This window comes from Mastigoproctus giganteus, chromosome 5 (genome assembly GCF_048544385.1).
Source record: "Mastigoproctus giganteus isolate SK-2022 chromosome 5, ASM4854438v1, whole genome shotgun sequence".
Lineage (NCBI taxonomy): Eukaryota > Metazoa > Arthropoda > Arachnida > Uropygi > Thelyphonidae > Mastigoproctus > Mastigoproctus giganteus.
In genome coordinates, this window is record NC_143579.1 from 102,529,899 (window position 1) to 102,551,541 (window position 21,643).

Sequence of the window (21,643 nt, forward strand, 5' to 3'; positions counted from 1 at the left end):
AACTTCATATGATTGATTACCTCCAGATCCTTTACATTCTCCACTACCCTGAGTGTAGTACCACCCAGTTGATATGTTACTCTGGGGTTACTGCTACCCATGTGCAGTACTTTACGTTTGTCAATGTTAAACTTCAGTTGTCACCTCTCAGCCCATCTGCTCAACTTTTCTAGAGCCTGTTGGAGTAGCATACTGCCATTAATAACCCTGCCAATCTTCATGTCATCTGCAAACTTAGACATTAAGCCTGATATTCCATCATCAATATCATTAATAAATACAGAAAACAACAATGGACCCAACACTGAACCCTGGGGACTCCACTAATAATATTAGTCCACAGAGAGCAGTTAACATTGATTACCACTCATCTTCTCCCATTCACCCATCTCTTTATCCATAGCAGCAGTTTGCTTCCAATGCCACACTGCTCCAATTTGTGCAGCAGTCTTCCATGTGCAACAGTATCAAAAGCCTTTCTAAAATCCAAATATACAATATCAAAATTATTTTTTTCATCCAATTTCTTTGTGACTACCTCATAGCATCCAATGAAATTTGTCAGACAAGACTTCTCCTTAACAAACTCATGCTATGTCTGAACTATAACTGTATTCTTGTCTAGATCAACCTGCATTGCTTCTTTAACCAGTGACTCCATTATTTTCCCCTGGAACAGAAGTTAAACTAACATTTTAATCTGTAATTTTTCGTGTCACCCTTTAATCTCCATTTGTGAATTGGGGGCACATTTACACACTTCCAGTCTTTGCGGACTTCCCCTGAATCCAAGGAAGCTTTCATAATTATAGCTAATAATTTGCTTACTTCCTTTGCTACCTCCTTAATATAACTGGATAGATCCTATGCATCCCAGGTTCCTTTTTTATGTACAATTTTAACAACTTGTCCGCTTTGCTCACAGTTATTACAAAATCATTTAGCTCCCTGCTAGAGTTGAATAAACTTCTTGTCTTCTCTATAGACTTCATGTGTGAATGTAATTGAACACAGTATTCCAAATGTGGTCTTACAAATCCCTTATACAGTTGGATTATGACCTCTGTATCTCTACAGGATAACATACGATAAATCGTCGATATGACTTTGGGCTTTCCTAGCTGCATGTTTACACTGCTCAGTGAACTTCATATCTGCCCATATTATAGCTCCCACATCTCTTTCCTCCTCCATTGTTTTTAATACAACTCTACCAAATGTATAATTTATTTGTGGATTGCTGTTCCCCACGTGTAAGAACTTGGATTTAGCAGAATTAAAACATAGCTGCCACTTTTTGACCATCTCTGAAGTCTATTCAAGTTATCCTGAAGGAGTACTGCTTGGTACTGATTGTCAATAATTCTGCCCATCTTTACGTCATCTGGAAATTTTGACATCATGCCTTCTATCCTTTCATCAATCTCATTTATGAAAATGAGAAATAACAGTGCTCGAGAACTGTTATTTCTCGAGAACCCCACTACTGACATTACACCAATCTGAAGAATTAATCACAACTCTCCATCCTGCAGCCACTTAGCATGATGTCAATCTTAGAATCTTACGATTAATCCCATCCTGTTCAGGCTTATATAATAACCTCTCGTGAGGAACAGGATCAAATGCTTTGGTAAAATCCAATATGTTGAAATTGTTCCCTAAATCCAGCTCAAGAGCAACTATGTCAAAATAGCTTACTAAATTGGTTAAGCATGATTTACCCTGAATAAAGTCATGTGTCTTTCAGAATGCCATATCTATCTAAATGTTCCTGGATTGCACTCTTAATCATTGCCTCTGAGGTTTTACCTACCACTGAAGTCAGACTAACTGGTCTGTAGTTACCAGTTTCACTCTTAGAACCACTTTTATGTACTGGGGCAATACATTGGCACTTCTCCAATCCAAAGGAATCTTCCCTGAGTCCAAGGATGCCCTCAAAATCAACCTTGATGGTTCTTTACACTCCCTCGTGCTCTTCCTCAAAACTACAGGACATATGCTATCAAATCCTGGAGCCTTACTTGCCTTTATGCTCAATATTTTCTTATAAACGGTCATCTGTAATTACGATATCACTAATTTCATATTGCTCAGCCTCTTCTCAGCATAAATGGTCATTCGTCAGTAAAGACAGATGCAAAGTACCTGTTCAAATCTTCCACAACATCAGCTGGGTTGTGTAAGACTTTTCCGCACCCTGTGCACAAGTGTCCAATCTGATTCACTTTTTTCTTATTTGTATTCACATTCTTGTACACTGAAAATTCCTTTTCCCCATTCTTTCCTCTCTTAGCCAATGCTTTCTCATATATGCAGTGTTGACTTCCCTGACCTTATTTGTGGTGCTATTACAGATCAACTTATACCTTTTGTAGACTTCAGTACTTTTCATTGCTCTGTAACTGTCTCATGCTATCTTTTTCTGTTCTATTTGACTAGCCAGCTCTGCAGTCATCAGTTTTGGCATCCTCGTGTCATATTTTGTTAAACGTATGTATGCAATCTTGGCTTCTGTGATTTTTGTTTAAATGTATTTTCCATCTCTTGGCAATCCTCCCAGTTCATAGATACTGTATAAAGCCTTAAATTGTCCAAGTTCCCTCTTCTGAAGTTAAAAATCTGTGCCTTCACTCTTAACTACTGCAACATTTTTCTTCATCTTCCCCTGAGGATTGCAGGATCACTTCCTGACAATGGTTCCTGTACTTTAGCCTCTGTGATGTCATCTGATTCATTAGTAATGACGAGATTAAGAATATTCTTACCCCTAGTACGTTCTCTAACGTGCTGGTACAAATAATAATCTAGTTTATTTAAAAAAGGTTTTTCCCCAAGCTGAGTTTCTCTCCCACTTATTCCAATTGATCTAGGACAGATTAAAGTCACCCATAATAAAACATTCACGCTTGCTTGCCCCTAGTTTTGGCGCATTATAGCCTTAGTTGCTAATCCGCCAATAAAACCTAACAAACTAACTAACTAACTTGCTTGCCCATTCTATATGCATGTAAAGACTCTTGTCATATTCTTCACAATCTCCTGGTCTGTAGATTACTCAAACAGTCATTGTTCTTTTGCTTCCAACTAACAACTTGGGATGGGGTACACTTAAATAGAGAGGGTGCAAGAATATTTGCTGATGCTATCTAGGCAGTGTTAGGTGGGTCGGAAAACTGCTAGCTTGGGGGGTGATACACAGACGAAAAGGTTAACAGTGGCCACAGGCAGAGGCAAAAGTGATTCTTGCACTGCTTCTGTTAGAATGAGCAGCAACCTGGAAAGCAGGTAATGGAGATTTCCAGGATTGTTGGGAGTCATAGTGGAACAAGTAAATATATTGGTTGTGTTAGGGTAACCCAGAGTAGGAACAGGTGCATGTACACCAATACTAGGAGTATAGTTAATAAATTTGATGAGCTTGAAGTGCTAGTCAAGACATCAAAGGCAGATATTGTTGGGATATCAGAGACGTGGTGTCACACAGGTTTAAGCAGTGCAGAATTGGAATTTCGGGAGTACAATGTGTACAGGAAGGATAGACAGGACAGGAAGGTAGGTGGGTGGGGTTGTGCTGTTAGTTAAGAAACACGTAAAATCTAAGGAAGTGCATCCAATTGATGTGTGGACAATGCAGTGTTGAGTCTGTTTGGTGTGAAATAAGCATTGGGAAAGGAAAAATGAGAGTAGGTGTGTGTTATAGACCTAATGAATCTGATGAGTATAATGAGAAATTGTGCAGAGAAATAGTGGGCCAGTAAATCAGAATGTCTTATAATGGGGGATTTTAACTTTCCAGATATTGACTGGAACTTGTGGATTGGTCACTCGCACACTAGCAAGACTTTTGTGGATTTATTGGATGACTGTTTTCTACTACAACATGTTCGAGGGGCAACCAGAGGGAGTAATACTCTTGATCTGATTATCAGCGGTGATTATTTATGCATTAAGAATTTGCAGATAAAGGAACCACTGGGTGACGGTGATCATGTGGGAATTACTTTAAAATGTATTTACTACCATCAAGGCTAAAGGGAAGGGCTTTTGCTATCTTAAAGGTGACTACAGAGGTCTCAGACAGTTTTTAAATTCTGTACAATGGGATCAACTGATGAAGTTACCAACGTTAAATTCTAAATGGGAAGCCTACAGGGACTTAATTTTGGAGGCTACTATGCTTTTCGTTCCAACTACGAAATACTGTTCAAGGTTTAGGCCAAAATGGATATCAGATGAATTAATGAGACTCGACAGAGAGGGAAAATGTGTGGGATGTTTATAAAATAAAGTATCAGGTGACACAGAAGCCTATGGCAGGTATAAACTAGTCTGTAATCAAGTCACAAAGGAGGTTAGGCAGGCGAAGGCAGATTACGAGAAATATTTGGCAAAGGATGCAAAGAAAAACAGCAAAGAGTTTACTTATGTAAACTCTAGAAGGAAAGGGATGAATCAAATTGGACCATTTAACATGGATGGGTTGACTATTGATGATCATGCTCAGGTAACTGATAAACTGAATAAGTATTTTGCATTTACATTCACACATGAGGAGTTATTCAATGAGAGGAGTGCCAGAAGTTTATCAAATGCTATCAGGGAGCTAAGTGATTTTGTGATAACTGAGAGCAAAGTGGAGGAGAAATTGTTGAAGTTAAACATAAGGAAGGCACCTGAGGTGGTGGGATCTATCCAGTTATATTAAAGGAGGCAGCAAAGGAAGTAAGCAAACCCTTAGCCATAATTATGAGAGCTTCCTTGGACTCAGGGGAGGTCCCCATGGATGGGAGGTGTGCAAATGTATCACCAATTCACAAAGGGGTTTCAAAAGGTGACGCAAGTAACTGCAGACCTGTCAGTTTAACTTGTGTTCCGGGGAAAATAATGGAATCGCTAGTTAAAGAAGTATTGCAGGATCACATAGACAAGACTACAGTAATAGTTAAGACAGAGCATGGGTTTATTAAAGGGAAGTCTTGTTTGACCAATTTGATTGGATACTATGATGTGGTCACAAAGATACTGAATGTCAAAAATAATTTTGATATCATATACTTTCATTTCCGGAAAGCATTTGATACTGTTGCACGTGAAAGACTGCTGTACAAATTGGAGAGGTATGGCATTAAAGGTAAATTGCTACAATGGATAAAGGGATGGTTGAGTGGGATACGACAGAGTGGTAATCAATGGACAAATATTATTAGTGGAGCTCTCCAGGGTTTGGTGTTGGGCCTATTGTTTTGTATATTTATCAATGATATTGATGAAGGTATATCAGGTTTAATGTCAAGTTTGCAGATGATACAAAGGTTGGCAGGGTTGTTAACGACAGTAAAGACAGTATGCTACTCCAACTGGATCTAGATAAGTTGGGGAAAATGGGCTGAGAAGTGGCAAATGAAGTTTGCCACTTCTCAGCCCATTGACAAATGCAAAGTACTGCATATGGGTAGCAATAGCCGAAGAGAAATGTACCAACTGTGTGGTACTATACTTAGGGAAGTAGAAAGTGAAAAAGCAGTCAAATATGAAGTTCGGTGAACAGTGCAGACAGGCTGCCAGGGCAGGTCATGGAGTCTTGTCAATGATATATAGGAATTTTGATAGCAAGGAGAGGGAGGTGATTATCCCATTATACAAGGCAATGGTCAGGCCACACGTAGAGTACTGTGTAAAGGTCTGGAGGTCTCATTTTAGAAAGGATGTAGAGTTTCTAGAACGATTACAAAGAAGGGCAACAAGATTGGTGAGGGGAACAAAGGGGTGCTCTTACCAAGAAAGTCTTAAGTTCTGCAAATTGTAGTGCCTGGAGAATAGGCACCTGCGAGGTGATCTGATTCATGTGAAAAAAGCCTTGAATGGGTTGAGCAAGCTGAAAGCTGATGGGATTCTTCCTCTTGCTCAGACTAAGAATCTGAGGGGGCACAGTTTAAAATTGAGGAAAGATAGTTGTAGAATCGATGTGCAGAAATTTGTCTTTAGCCAGAGGGTAGTGATTGGTGGAACAGGCTTCCATCTTTTGTTGTGGAAGCTAATAGCCTAAATAAATTTAAAGCTGAGCTGGAAAGGCATTTGGAATGAATGGAGGGGTGAAATGGGAGGGTTTTTTTTTTTTTTTTTTTGGCTGATGCTGCATAAGCTTGTTTTCTTGCATCATATGCCTCTAATAATGCTAATGCTAACTCACATCACACATATTCTATGCTGGCAGATGCAACTACAGACTCACAATAAACTCTTTTTGTGCTTGGGCTGCTTTTGATAAGAAGCATGACACCTCTACCCCTTCTTTCTTTCCTAACTACATTATACATATCATAGTATAACTTGTCATCACCAATTTTTGGGTGAGACCAAGTTTCTGTTAGCCCAATTATATCGGCATTAGTTGTTCTAACCAGGAGTTCCAGTTCAGCCATTTTATTGACAAAACTCCTGACATTACTGTAGACACAGTTGAGACTTAGTGACCTTCTATAGTTTACTACCCTGACACACCCGTTGAAATAATTTAAGTTTGTATCCAAGCTTTATCTTTCCCCTTATTTGAAACAGTGCTACCCTCAGAACATCTTATCAGCATCAGCTGTTGTGGCAACAGAAAGAATTCATAAGGTGAGTGCAAGCATTACTTTGACCCATATCATCAGATAAACACGGTTCTAAATTACCCTCCCCCTCCCAGCTAACTAGCAGTTATCCTGAACCCTTAAGGTATCATCAATGATACTGCCAAAAATCCTTGCACCACCTTCATTCAAATGAATACCATCTCTACAAAATAATTCCTTCTACCTACAAATGTAGGCCACTCTGATAAAATATTCCCCACTCCCTAAAGATTGCAGATTTCCTCACGTCTCGAATTGCAGACATATATATTCTTACCTAACTCATGGTAATTTTTCAGCCTAGATCTGTATTTATTCAACAGATGGTCAGGTCATGTAAGTTTAATTTCATTAGTCCCCACATGAATAATAATTCTCTCTTTACTTCTTTTAAAATCTGATGATCTGTTGGTAACATCATCAATTTTTTTCTCCTGGCAAACACCCTCTGGCAGAGCTGTTCCGAGAGTGAGGCGAACAAGGCTCTTGCCTCAGGTTAAAAGCTGAAAGGGGCACCAAAAGAAAGATTAAATAATTGACGTTTTTGATTTTGTATTTTAAATGTCTTTTTTTTTTTGTTTGAGAGGAGGGTGCAATTTTTCATTCTTGCCTCAGGTACTAAAATGGCTTGGCACAGCCCTGCCCTCTGGTTCTGAACCACCTATCTTTATTACAAAAAATGTTACCCATTTCCCTGACATTAGTCTCCTGATAAACCTAGATCACCTTCAACCAGAGCAGTCTGCACTTAACTATTCTTTTCTGGGACCCAAATCAGGGGTGCATCACTTGGTAGGTCAGCAGATACTTGAGTCCCTGATGAGATGGGTACACTCCTTACATTGGTTGCAAAGAAAAGAATCTCCAGATAAGCCAGGTCTGTCTACTAGACCAGCCTTAGAATACATGTTACAGGCTATGCAAACGATGAAGTCGCGACTCACACCAGTAATGCCAGTAGGTATTTCTGTTTGAGTCTCCATATCTGTGGACTTTGTATTGTAAGTGGATCTTAGAGCAACCTTAATACAGAGTGTTTCAAAAATGATGGTCAATAATTTAAAGGTGAAAAGTACAATCTAAAATAAGCAAAAAAGTCCCAGTGAACATCGGGCCGCAAATGAACCGTTTGAGATAATGCACATTTTCTGTTAAGATCTGCCACTGACTATGGGAGCACTCTGAGAGGGTAGTCTGTATTGCTGAGACCTTGTACACGCTGGATATGGTAGGGGTACAGTAATTGGCTATGTAAAATTTGCCACACACTGCTATGACTCAGTACACTCTCTTGCAGAGCAACCCTCCTTGTTGAAATTCCTGGATTTTGTTCTATTCTTTCTAACCCCCTTTCCTCAACATCAGGTGTTATGCTTCTGGGCATATCTGCTCGTACTCCATGTGCGAAGCACCCATGTTCTCTAAGGCGTTGATGTACCCTGATGAATGTGTGCCTGTTGGGCTGCTTTTGGTTTCAAATGCTTCTTGGTACAAATGTGCAGCCTCGAGTGCACTGCTGTTAGCTTTACCATATGTGAAGTGCATGTCCGCATACTCTTCGTTGCTGTAACCTCTTTCCATGTTGACTATCCTTTGACAAGTACATCTCAGAGGATTGAGAAAGGGGAAAGGGAGAGAATAAGTATAACCTAACCTAAACAGGTCAGTGTTGGATCCGAACTAGAAATCTCCAATATCTCGAAAACAATTCACTTAAGGACCCATGTTTACTAGGCTTTTTTTTTTTTTTTTCATATTGTAGTCTGTACAGTTCACCTTTAAATTGACCATCACTTTTGAAACACCATGTATAAGTAAAATTTGAACTTCACAAAATTTCGAAATTAAATTTACAATATATTACAGAATTTGTGTTAACAAAATATTGCAAAAATTAAACTGTTGCAAAGCTTAAATCACTAAAGATGGTAAATTTAAGCTACCAAACAAAAGTTACAAAATTCCTGCCAAAATATTGATAGCAAAGGCTGTTTGATTATTAAGCTGTAGCTTTCCAAATACTTGTCTAAATAAAAAATTAACTAATCTGCATGACTATAGAAATTCAAACTATATATTAACTTGTACTTTGATTAGTATATTAAAATAAAATATTTGATCAGTGTCGTATATTAAAATAAAATAAAAAATCAATTAAAATGAAGACCTTCTGAAATACGCAGCCGCACACTGTAGCCTTGATCCCAGGTCTGTTATTTTAAGTAATTTTCAACATATCCTTTCTCACAGATCAGGTCTCCTAATTGCACTTCACAAATACTTAATGATTTCCAAGGGCCCTGGTAGCCATGTTAGCAAGAGCGCAAGGGTGGAGTTTGTGCCATTCGAGATCAGCTGTCGGTAGTTGTGGATTTCCTCCTCATTATCTTGAGTTAGTCAGTCTCAAGGGCAGGTGCCATTAGCTAGTCAAATCCAAGGATCCTGACTAGAAATGCATTCGAGCTGACCGGGCTAGCCAGGTGGGTAAAGTGCCTACCTGGCAACCCAAAGGTCGCGGTCGCGAATCCTGCCTCAGGCTTGGATCAGAGAAAAATGCAAAAACTTTGGGAGGTGCATTATGGCCACAGAACCCGATGTGCCAACAACTAGCAAAAAAAAAAAAAAAAAAAAATTATTTCAAAGTACATGGTCTTATTAACAATATACCTATCTTGTATAAATTCAAAATGTATTATGCCTTTATAGTCAAAAAATAATTGTAGCCTATCTTACTTTTAAGTTTACTATTAAATTTCATAATCAAAATTTGTTCCATCATGGGAGACTTACATTCAGAGAATTGTCTTGTTTGCGGTTATAAAGATAATGCCATGTTTTATCTCTCAATACAATTGTTATTAGAAGTACCAGATCACAATCAGTAATTTCAACTCTTGTTTCCTTAAAATCAGCCAATGAAATTTCAGAAAAAAATTCCAACTTGGGAATCAATGTTCAGATCTTATTTAAGATTGGCCAGAACTATACAGCAGACAGTTAGCAGTTGTTGACATGTAGTGGGGGTACACCTTGTGCATCCTCAATGGTACTATTGACCTTTAAAGTGCTTGTACCAATTAGATATTCTATTTCTTAATAAAGCTTTTTCACTTTGTACCTGAATAGTTAATCTTGCAATTTGTAAGCTCTTCACCAAAAAGCAAAACTTTATAGATTCAAAAATCAATCTAAAAAATGATTATATGAAATTACTTAAGATAAAAATAAACCTGTGTACTGTATAAGTTAAATAACAAGTACAGAGCAATATGTCACCACCAAATACAGAGGATGCGGAAAGGTCAAGGGAATGACCACCGCATATTCCCTGAGCAATATGGCCTTAGTTGCTAATGCTCCTAAAAAAACCAAATAACAGAGCAATATTGAAAAAATGTTGAGTTAGGATTGAAATTTAAAGTGTCTGCAGTTCTGCCCAGATGCAATAGAGGGAGTAAATGTTGCGAGCTTTTCAATTAAATCAGCCTCATTTTAGGAAAGATGTATAGCTGCTGGAGTGAGTACAGAGAAGGGCCTGGTGAGGAGAACAGAGGGGTGTTCTTACGAAGAAAGAATTCAGTTCTGCAAATTGCAGTGTCCAGAGGTTATCACCAGCAGGCGATCTGATTGAGATGTATAAGACCCTGAATGGTTTGAGCAAGCTCAGTGCTTATGGAATTCTTCCTCTTGCTCAGATTATGCACCTTAAGGGGCATAAATTCAAGACAGTTTTAGAATAGATGTGCAGAAATTTGCCTTTAGCCAGCAAGTAGTTGATTGCCGGAACAAACTTCCATCTATTTTTGTGGAAGCTGATAGCTTAAATAAATTCAAGGAAGAACTGGACAAACTTTTGGAGTGAACTGATGGGTGAAATCTAGTTTTTTTTTTTTTTTTTTTGGCTAATGCTGTATAAGCTTGCTTTCTTGCATCATATGCCTCTACTAATGTTAATGAAGAGGTGAAGCGCAAGAATATTTGCTGATGACTATTGAGGCAGGTTAGGTGGATTGGGAAACTGCTACCTGGGAGCATATACAGAATAATAAATTAACGGTAGCTGCAGGCAGAGGTGAAGTGATTCTTGCACTGCTTCTATTAGAGGCAGCAGCCTGGAAAATAACATGTCAGAGATTTCAACACCCCTGTGTGCCCAAATGGAATAATCAAATAAGAATAGACAGGGTTGCACTAATGTCAGGAGCATAGTAAATAAATTGGATGAAGTACTATTCAAATCATCAAATGCGGACATTGTTTGGATATCAGAGACATGCTATCACTCAGATATAAGGGATTCAGAATTTGAATGTGAGGAGTGTATAGTGGACAGAGAAGACAGAAGGGGAGGGAGAGAGGGCTTATGCTTCTTATTTAAGAATACACAAAATCCAAGGCAGTTCATCCAGCAGACATCCAGTGCAATGTTGAGTCAGATTGTTGTGACATAAGCACTAGGAAAATTGAAATAAGAGTGTCAGTGTGTTATAGGCCTAATGATTGTGATGAGTATAACAAACGAGTGTTGAGATGTACTGACGAAATTGTGACAAAATTACATGATTAAATGTCTTGACTATCGCCTTCCAATATTCAAGGAGCCCATGAAAAATTCCAAGGAGCATGCGAGGGTATTTTTCTTTTAAAGATTTAGCCAATTTTTGCACACACCCTTAAAAGGTTTTGCCACCCCTACCCTAAGAGTTATTTTGGAGAAATTTATCGATTGTAGACTTTTTATTATAGACTGCAACTGAACAAAATCAGCACAGAGTACAGATAAAATGCCTTCATTGTCTTCCTGCATAAAGTAGCATTGTAATTCAGCAATAAATTTCCTGGCATCCTGGTTAGTCACTTGCTCATACTCAGGTGGGTCATCCTCTTCACTTTCCTGGTCTTGTGATGTTTCTAGGTGTTTTACTGCAATTTGTTTAACAATTGCATCCTCCACAATCTTCATTTTCATTGTGACATTGAAGACTGTTGTCAGTGCATAAAAACTCTTCATAGTTTCTGATATGTTGCATTCCAAAATTATTTCATGTTCATTATAGGTCGTATCTAGCGTCTCCAAGCCTGAATTCTTAAAACACAGTGAGAAAAGCAGTTCTGAATTGTTTTGCTGCTTATTTCTTGCACTGCCTTTGGCTTTTGAAGATGATGTCAGTAGATTTTCTTCAACTGCTTCAAGGATGTAATTTGTCAACTTTCTGAAATACAACTTCAAATTTTTTATGATTCCCATGTTCATGGACTGTACCAAGGATGTGGTGGTGTTAGCAGGAAGAAATTCCAGTTGAATGTGTTTTCCAAACAATCTAAATGAGGGCGTGCCACACAGTTGTCCAGAAGCACAGAATTTTTCTTGACTTCTGTTGCAGTTCCAGGTTCCAACTCATTATCCATTTCTTAAAAATATCAGAAGTCACCTATGTATTCTTGTTGGCATAATACAGAATTGGCAAACTGTCCATTCTAAGCTGCCTTGAAGCATCGAGGCTTAATGCTTTTCCCAATAATCAACAGTTTCCATTTATCATTTCCTGACATGTTTGAGCAGCACAACACAGTTACACGATCCATTGTTTTTTTTATTAACCCAACAGTGTTGAGTGTTTGTAACTCATGGAACCATCCAGCATGGCATGATAAAACAGGCCTGTTTCATCGTGCTATGTATTTTGCATAGATGTAATCTGCATAAAATTTCTGGAGGAAGTTGGGCAGTTTTGTGGATTTCCATTGTTCAGTGTTTGCAGCATAAACACTGTGCTTTCTTGAATTTAAAATCATGCCTGTATTTCCATTGAGACAACCAGCCATCTATTGCTTTGAAATTCATGTGACCCAGCTTTTTAGCTATACTGTATATTCTTAGTTTTTAGCTTTGGACCATTGACATTCACACCTCATCCAATTACAACAGAGAACCATTGATTGAGGGGCCTCCTCAACGTCTGGGTCCTTGCCTTCTTACATCTGTTTTTGTGATATTCCCTGTTGTCCTTTGTTTCCCATTTCTACAGTCACACACATGTGATTGTAGATTTTGGCACTCCAGTTATCTCTGCCAGCTGGTGATGACTAGTGTTAGGTGCTTGGCTTTTGATTTGGTCGAGTAGGGCAATTCTGTTAGCTAGTGTTAAATCTTTCCATGGCATCTTGGCAGGGATCTGAAATTTAAAGGAAAAAAAAACAAAATCAAAGCAAAAAAAAAATTAAACTATTTGATACACCTTTTAGTAAGTTAGCCCACATACCTGTAGTAATCATAAGCACACTATCTAGCAGTCACTGCAAGGAATCGCTACGCTGTCTGAATACGCATGTCCTCATTACTGTGTGACTCGTTAACCTGTCTGAATGCCATGTCTTCATTACTGTGTGACTCAGCGATTGACTCAGGAATAGCCTCTATACCACATGCTACAAGTGCACCATCTAGTTCATTATTTGCCATGAACAGTGTACTCATCCCGATTAAGTGGTGTGATTGCCCAAATAAGAGAAATAAATTTAGGTTATATTCTCTATTTGTTTCTGTTCTTCAAGGTTTACCCAAAATAAATGGCTGTCCTGATTAACAGATGACCAATTTACTGAAATTTACTATATTTATTACTTATATGCAATTGTTTTTCAAATTACTGATAAATGTAACTATTCTTGGCATAGTGATGGTTATTAGTAATTTTTTAATTATGGATCTTTATAACTGACTATATTAACTTACTCCTGTTGCAACCAAGAGAATTATATTCCATAAAGCATGTGCCATATATATAACTTAATTTTTTGTCTTTTAGGAATAATAAATGTGACTGTTCTACAAATATCTGACTAGAGAGCTTCAGAATGAGCTTGCTGACCAAACTACGTCCCAATAAGAAGACCAATAAAAAGGATATATGTCCTCCTCAAATAGGAATTCCATTTTCTGTAAAGCATAATATTCATGTTGGATTTAATCCTAATACACAAGAAATAGAAGGCCTTCCAGATTCCTGGCTTCGACTCTTGCATGCAAATATCAGGTAAATTAAAATACAGAGTTTTAACAATCAAGTTCCAGAATTGAGTCAGTTTAAAGAAAACAGGATGTTAGAATAAAAAAAATAATAATACAAGCACTCCTCTACTTATGTATAACTCGCAGATACATACAAAACACAAAGCTATTGCTATGTTTGGTTATAAGAATCAATTTTGAACGCCTTCATGATATTTTTATAAAGCGGATTTCTGAAGTCACTACCATAAAACAGTAAAAGCAATTAGCAGTTTCGGTTTATTGGGATTTTCTGTTAGTGCAATCTATTAAAAACGGGTAGTAAACTAGCTCTTAGTGCATTTGCAATGATACCAATAGCTGGAATTCTCTGGAATTTTACTTTATTATGGTGAAATGTGCTTCCCCTTCACTGACATCTTCAATCATATAAAAAAAAAAAAAAAATTTTCAGAATCTTCTCTTCATTCCTATTTTTTGAGCTTCGTAAAGTTGTTACTCCGTATCTCACTTGCACGTATCATGTTAGTTGCAATCTGTGCACTTTGTTATTGATTGCTTATTTTCTTCCTGTTTTAAATTTTATGACAAAAAAAAAAAGTCACTGAACAGAAATATCAATTAGTTACACTATTAATTAATCTATGTATGTAAGCATAAATTTATTTTTATTTTGCTAACCTGTGGGAAATATTCTTCCGATTTTCATGCATCATTTAAATTGGAGGAAGTAAAGTGTAAATTTGTGCTCTGTCTTTACTTTTATAGCCTCTGGTTAATATTTCTTCTATTTTCGCTTATTAGAATAGCCATTTAATACAATTAAAATTCGGTTCACAAACGTGATCACAGTGACCGGCGCTTACTACATATCGTATAGTGAACGGTATTTTATTTTGGAGAGTCCATCGTAAAGTGATTTGATTGTACATTAAATTAGTTTTGAATAAATACTGTTTAATAATGTTACTACATTATTATTCATTGTATGATTTTTCAGCCTCATTTAGCTTAGTTACAAATCGTAAAATGCTGTATGTGATGAAGTTTGTTGGGGGTTATAATCTCAATGTGTTGTACTGTACTTTACATGTATTTTGTATCTACAAGAGCAAAGTTGGACTTACATACATGAAAAAAACCAATTAAGTATGTAAGTCAAGGACTGCCTGTAATATTTTTCAGCGTAATCACCTTGAGCAGCTACACAATTGTGGGATCACTCATAGAGCTGTTGGAAACATTTTTTAAATGCATTTGAACTGACTAACAAATTCCTTTGTCACATTTATTTTAATCTCCTCTATGTGGTCAAATCTTTGTTTTCTCAGCATGAATTTGATTTTGGGGAACAAGCAATAGTCCTGAGGCCGACTGGACTAGCCGGGTGGGTAAAGTGCTTGCCTGGCAACCCAAAGGTCGTGGGTTCAAATCCTGCCTCAGGCTTGGATCAGAGTAAAAAATGCAAAAACTTTGGGAGGTGCGATATGGCCACAGAAGCCGATACGCCAACAACTAACAAAAAAAAAAAAAAAAAGTAGTCCTGAGGAGACAAATTGGAGGAATAAGAGGGGGTGGTAGCGCCACAAGCATTGCTGAAAATTCCTTGATAGTACTGGTCTCAGTGGATTTGGTGTTTCCAAAATTCATGGTGCTTTTTGAATGTACTTTAAGTGCTAATTTTAAAAATTCAAACTGTTTTTACCTATCATGTACAGCAGGGGTCAGCAACATGTGGCTCTTTAACTTTTAGCCCACATGAAGCACAATTTGAAATAGAGTTAAAGGACTTAAAAATCAAAGGACATGTGGAGTGCAAGGCTAAGTTGTGTGAAGTAGCTTACTCGACAAGTATATAAATTTGAAAATAATTGTGTTTGGACTGTTCTCAGTTTCTGGTTCGATGTATTTGTGTGGGCATATATTTTTGAACATGAACTATATTAAAAATAAATCAAGAAACAGTCTGAACAATGCAAGTCTCTCAGCATGTTTAAAGATGAAAATTACGACATACTTGCCTGATGTTGAGAGACTCGCTCAAGAAGTTCAGCAGCAAAAGCCACATTAATTCGTACATAATTGGATGTTTGTTACAAAATATGTAATATATATTTTTTTAATAAAACACCTTCCCAATCTATTCCATTTCTTAAACTCCTCCCTCTCCCCAGGAAGAGCTGCACCTTAGCTCAAAAGTGACTCTTTCCTCAAAAGTTGCCGAACCCTGATTGTACAGCTTTTTACAAAAAGTAAGAATTGTTTTGTTAGATATACACGTTCCATGTATATACAATATGCATACTACTTGCTTTGTGACTGGCAGGTAGAGACGGTTCTGGACAGCATTAATATGTTGGACGTACAAATTCAGGTAGCTGTATAGACCTGCAGTGTTTCTTCTGCATTCCTTTGTTTTCTGATGCAAGTGTGCTAAGTATTACCTTCTTCTAGCATGATTTTTGTATTCTGTCTTTGACAATGGCAACCAGTGGTTGTGTGAATAATTCAGATATATTTTTTTACATTTGTGGTAGCTATGTTCTGGCAAAACAAATAAAAAATAACATTGTATGTGAAAAATGTATATGCCACATATTTTGGTTTTAAATTTGATGAACAAGATACGTTCAGCTCCATAAAGTGTGCCATACGTATGTGGTGGGAGGCTTGTGATTTTGGAAATGTAATAAAAAGAAAGCTGTGACATTTGCTATTCCCATGGTTAGGTGGGAACCTTAGGATAATATTAATAACTGCTACTTTTGTTCTGTGAATCTAGTAAGTAGAATGTAAAGAACAAACAGGGTTATGTACTCCAGTAATTGCTTCATCTGTACCTTATGAGTCTCAACTACCAGTACCATCTCCACCATTTGTTCTTGAACGTATGCCATGAGCTCCTGAATCTGACATTTGCGATCAGGTGGATGATATAAACTACTGCGATGAAAAAATTCACAACTCTCTACCACAGCTGTTTACATAATGCGAACTTGTCCTCATGAGAGTTAAATTTACCAAAAGGTTCTGCAAAGCTTTTAGGATTAAGACTGAAATGCAAGAATCTGTTGGCACCAGAAAAAGCCTTTTTAATGGTACATAAATTGTAAAAAGAATTGGTTCACTTTTTTTTTTTTTTTTAAGTCGGTTCAGTGATATATAGCAACAACATTCCTGCAGTTATGAACTTTTTTAGACTTTTCTACCAACCAACAGAGTGTAGGCTATATATTGACTTATTGGAACAAAATCTGGCTAAGGTAAAGAAAGCCAAACGAGAACTGCGGGAAACTTTTAGCAGTCAAAAGCGGCATAACTTCTCCCTGCATTCTCAGTAAACAGATGGTGCATGTTATCGGTAGTGGCAGTAGAAGTCGATAACCGATATATTGATTAGTTTTTTCTTATTATTAAAAACAGATTATCAGAGTTCATGATTGGGCTGAACTTTACTTACAGGTACACCCTCCAGACTGTCTCAGTGTTTATCCCCACTTCCAGCTGTTTTAACCCGATATGAAAATTACTTCTACAGATGGTGAGTGTTATTGGTAATTGCAGTAGAAGTCGTTTTCCTATCGGGTTAAAAAACAGCGGAAAGGGGGGGGATAAACATCCTAAGACTGAGGCAGTCTGGAGGGTGTACCCCATAAGTAAATTTAAGATGCGAAGGCATTACACTCATGAACTCCAATAATCTGCCTTTAATAATGAGAAAAAACTAATCAATACATCGTTATTGACTTCTACTGCCACTACCAATAACATGCACCATCTGTTTACCGTGAATGCAGGGAGAAGCTGCAGTACCATGTTGGCTTTCTTTACTTTCGCCCAAATTCGCAAAGGAGGAGTTCTCCTTCATAATAGAAATAGGTATACATTCATTCCTATAGCCCATTCAGCACACTTAAAAGGGAACTATGAAAATGTTGAGCTTCTTTTGGAAAAAAGTTAGTATGTGGATCATGGTTGGTTAGTGTGTGTAAATTTTAAAGTTATTGGTCTCTTACTCGGCCAACAACTTGTTCAAAAAATTTGTTTGCTTTCCTTGTAAGTGGAATAGTTGAGCAAGAAGTGAACACTGGGAAAAGAAAGCATGGCCACCAAGACGGTTTCTGACATCAGGTTCAAAGAACATTAAAGACCAGCCATTAGCACATTGAAACAGAGTACTCTGCATGTAAAGCAGAGTACTCTGTTTAATGAAACAGTTCATTTGAGCCCTGAATAACAAACAAAATTGTTAAGTATGCTTACACTAAATTCCCATTGTGTATGAGTGTTAAGGTGCACTTACACTTTCATCTCCACTAGTTCCCAAAAAATTTAGGTATTTTAAGTGCAGAGCAGGAGAAGAGTCCATCAGAAAATAAAAGAAATGAAAAAAAGGTTCCAAGGAAAATGGAATGTCAGTATGATGGCTGACTACTGGTGGATACTGAAAAGAGGAACAGCCATCAAAACTAAGCAAACTATTGGAGAGAATGGATAGGTGAAATGAGATTTTTTTATTTTATTTTTTTTTTTGGCAGATGCTGTATAAGCTTCCTTTCTTGCATCATTTGTCACTGCTAATGCTAAAATATGTGAGCAAGATAGAGCATTATTCATTATTAGAGCATCACTTGGTTTACCAATTTGTAGACTTCAGTTCCACTTTTTCCTAACTAGAAACAAAATTGAATATTCACTCCTTTTCCATTGCTTACACAGTGATAGTGGTTTAAATGACCCAGCAGCTCTAACATGACTGTGTACCAGTAACTTACATTAAGTGACCTTTAAGAAGGAAGAGTCGCTGTAGGTCAACTGCCATGTTATGCTGTGTCATGCTTTGACATGCATCCAGTGGGCTTATACCTAAAACTCAATTGTCAAACATTGTAATTTGAATATTTCTTTTATAGAACAAAGCATATGTATGGTAGAAAATGCTAGTTCTGTGTACTCCTTGACAGTTTTTCAAAACAGATTTTCTTTCTTTCAGATTCTTTTTTTTTTTTTTTTTTTTTAATGAAATTAAGAGCTAAACAGGTTCACTGCTCGAAGTCACTGGTACAAACATTCAGTAGACAGATTTTCTTGTATTATAATGTGTTTATGTTCTTTCATGATTAGCAAATTTACATGTGATGGAGACAAGGGCTGTTCATTTTTATTTTTTGCATATCTGGTGTTTATTTCTTTTTTTAAGGTGGCTTGTTGCTATCCATAATAGTAATTTTCATTATTTATTAGTGGTAGAATTGGCATATGATATGATGCAAGAAAACAAGCTTTAAAGCACAAGCCCAAAAAAAAAAAAAAAAAAACTTTCACCACTTCGCCCGTCATCCACACTAATAATTTGTCTAGTTCTTCTGTGAAGTTATTCAAACTGCCCACTTCCATAACAAAAGATGGCGGAAGCTTGTTCTAACAGTCTTCCACCCTGGCTCAAGGCAAACCTGTGCACATTTATCCTGCAACCATCCTTTCTCAATTTGAATTTGTCCCTCATGTGTATAGCCTGAGTAAGAGGAAGAATGGCATTAGCGCATTGGGCTTGCTCAATCTATTCAAAGCCTTAAACACCTCATTCAGATTACCCTGCAGGTGCCCAGAATCCAAACACTGCAGTTTGCAGAACAGAAGCCTTTCATGGTAGGACCACCCTTTTGTTTGCTTCACCAGTCTCGCCCCTCTCTACACCCATTCCAGCAGATCCACATCCCTTTTAAATTGAGGCCTCCAAGCTTGTATGCAGTACTCAAAATGTGGCCTGTCCATATCCTTGTATTATGGGATAATCCACATCTTATCCCTGCTAGCAAAATTTCTATATATCATTGATAAAACCCCACGAGCTGTCCTGGCCGCCTATCTACAATGCCCAAAGAACTTCACAATATGGCCTTAGCAGCGACACATAGAAAAAGAACTTCTTATCTGCTTGCACAGTTACCCTGAGAGTGGACCACACTGTTGGTACATTCATGTAGGATTACTGCTTACCATATGAAATACCTTGCATTTGTGAATATTAAACTTCTGTTGCCATTTCTAAGTCCATCTGCCTAATTTTCTTGATCTTGTTGCAGTAGCATGCCCTGATTATTCTCTTTAACTCATATTTCATCATATTAACAAATGTAAGTATTAAATTATATTGGCATTTGGTATTTGCCTTCTATTGGCAGGGTATGGTGCCTTGCCAACCTGTATCACCTGCAAAGTTAGATATTAAGCCTGATATACTTTTCCTGATATCATTTATATTAAATATAGAAAACAACAGGGATCACAGCACCAAATCCTGGGGAAATCTACTGATAACATTACTCCATGAAGAGCAGTGTCCACCAATATCCATTCTCTGTCTTTTTCCATTCAACCATCCCTGAATCCATAGCAGTAATTTGTCCTTAATGTCATACTCCACTTTATACTACAGCAGTCTTTTATATGCAACAGTATCAAAAGCTTTCCTGAAATCTGAACATATGATATCAAAATTTGTTTTTTGCCTCCAGTTCCATTGTTACTACCTCAGTTTCCAATCAAATTTGTCAGATAAGATTGCATTCTGCACTCCTGTGGAGATTGTCTTTCATTGCTTCTTTAACCAGTGACTCCATTATTTTCTCTAGAACAGAAGTTAAACTAACGTGTGTAATTACTCTTGTCACCTTTTATTTCCCTTTGTGAATTGGGGATACATTTGCATATCTCAAATACATAAATCCAAGGATGCTCTCATAATTATGGCTGAGGGTTTGCTTATCTTCTTTGCTGCTTCTCTTAATATAATTGATTAAATCCTGTCCACCCCAGTTGCCCTTTTTATTTAGTTTCAACAATTTTTCTTTCACTTCTCTATTACCCCAAAATCATTTAGCACCCTGTTAGAGTTTGATAAACTTTTTGACATTCTCTTCCCTAAAGGATTCATGTGTGAACGTAGAAGCAAAATACCTATTCAGTTTTTCAGCAACTTAAGCTGATTCATCACTTTCCTTCTAGTGTTTACAGAAGTAAAGAAGTCTTTGCTAATGCAGAAAATAATGAGAAGTCTTTGCATCGTTTGTAAGACTTCTCATAATCTGAATTAGCTTGCCTAACCTTCTTTGTGACTTGATTACAGAGTAGTTTATATCTACCATATGCATCTGTATCACCCGAAGGTTTATATGCATCCCTTGCATTCTCTGCCACAAGTGTCATCAGTTCACCTGTCATCCATTTAGGTATAAGCCTGGAACACTATCTTTCAGTTGATATAAATAGTATAGTTGCTTCTACTACTGCATCCCTGAATCATTGCCATGTAGTGGTTCTGTTATCTGCAGATTCTTAATGCATGAAGAATCACTGCTGATAATTAGATCAAGAGTATTGCTCTGTTTTTTTTTTTTTTTTTGCCTCTCTAACATGCTGCTGTAGAAACAGTTATGCAATAAATCCACAAGTGTTTTCAGTGTATGGATACCATAAGTTCCAGTATCTGGAAAGTTAAAATCCTCCATTATAAGACATTCTGACTTATTGGCCCACTATTTTTTATAGTTGTATGTTATGGTTAGGCTTCAATTTCCACTTCTTAGCCTATCTGCCTAATTTCTCTAAGTCTTGCAGTAATACACCCTGATTTGTCATTATCCCTCTGCTAATCTTTATGCCATTAACAAACATGATATTGTATTAGTAGTGGCAAATAATGCAAGAAACAAGCTTATACAGCATCAGCAAAAAAAAAAAAAAAAAACATTTTATATCACCTATCCATCCTCTCCAATAGTTTGGCTAGTTTTTCCTTGAATTTATTCAAACTGCCTGCCACTACAATACAAGAGATTGTTCCAACAGTTAAACTCTGCTGGCAGAAGGCAAATTTACACACAACTATCCTGTTACCATCCTTCCTCAATTTTAATGTGCATTTGAATTTATATGCCTTTATCAGTAATAAATATTGAAAACAACAATAGCCCAACACAGAACCCTAGGGCACTCTACTAATAACATT

General features: G+C 37.2%; 1 protein-coding gene across 1 annotated transcript in view; it reads left to right on the forward strand.

Annotated features, from left to right (window-relative positions):
* The window catches only part of LOC150085595 (serine/threonine-protein kinase PAK 1-like), a 121,604-nt gene that overhangs the window by 17,131 nt on the left and 82,830 nt on the right, over window positions 1–21,643 (forward strand). Inside the window, exon 2 of the mRNA XM_090373379.1 lies at window positions 13,430–13,657. Coding sequence (XP_090229505.1) covers window positions 13,479–13,657 — 179 coding nt within the window. The 5' untranslated portion in view covers window positions 13,430–13,478. The remainder of the gene's footprint in view (window positions 1–13,429; window positions 13,658–21,643) is intronic.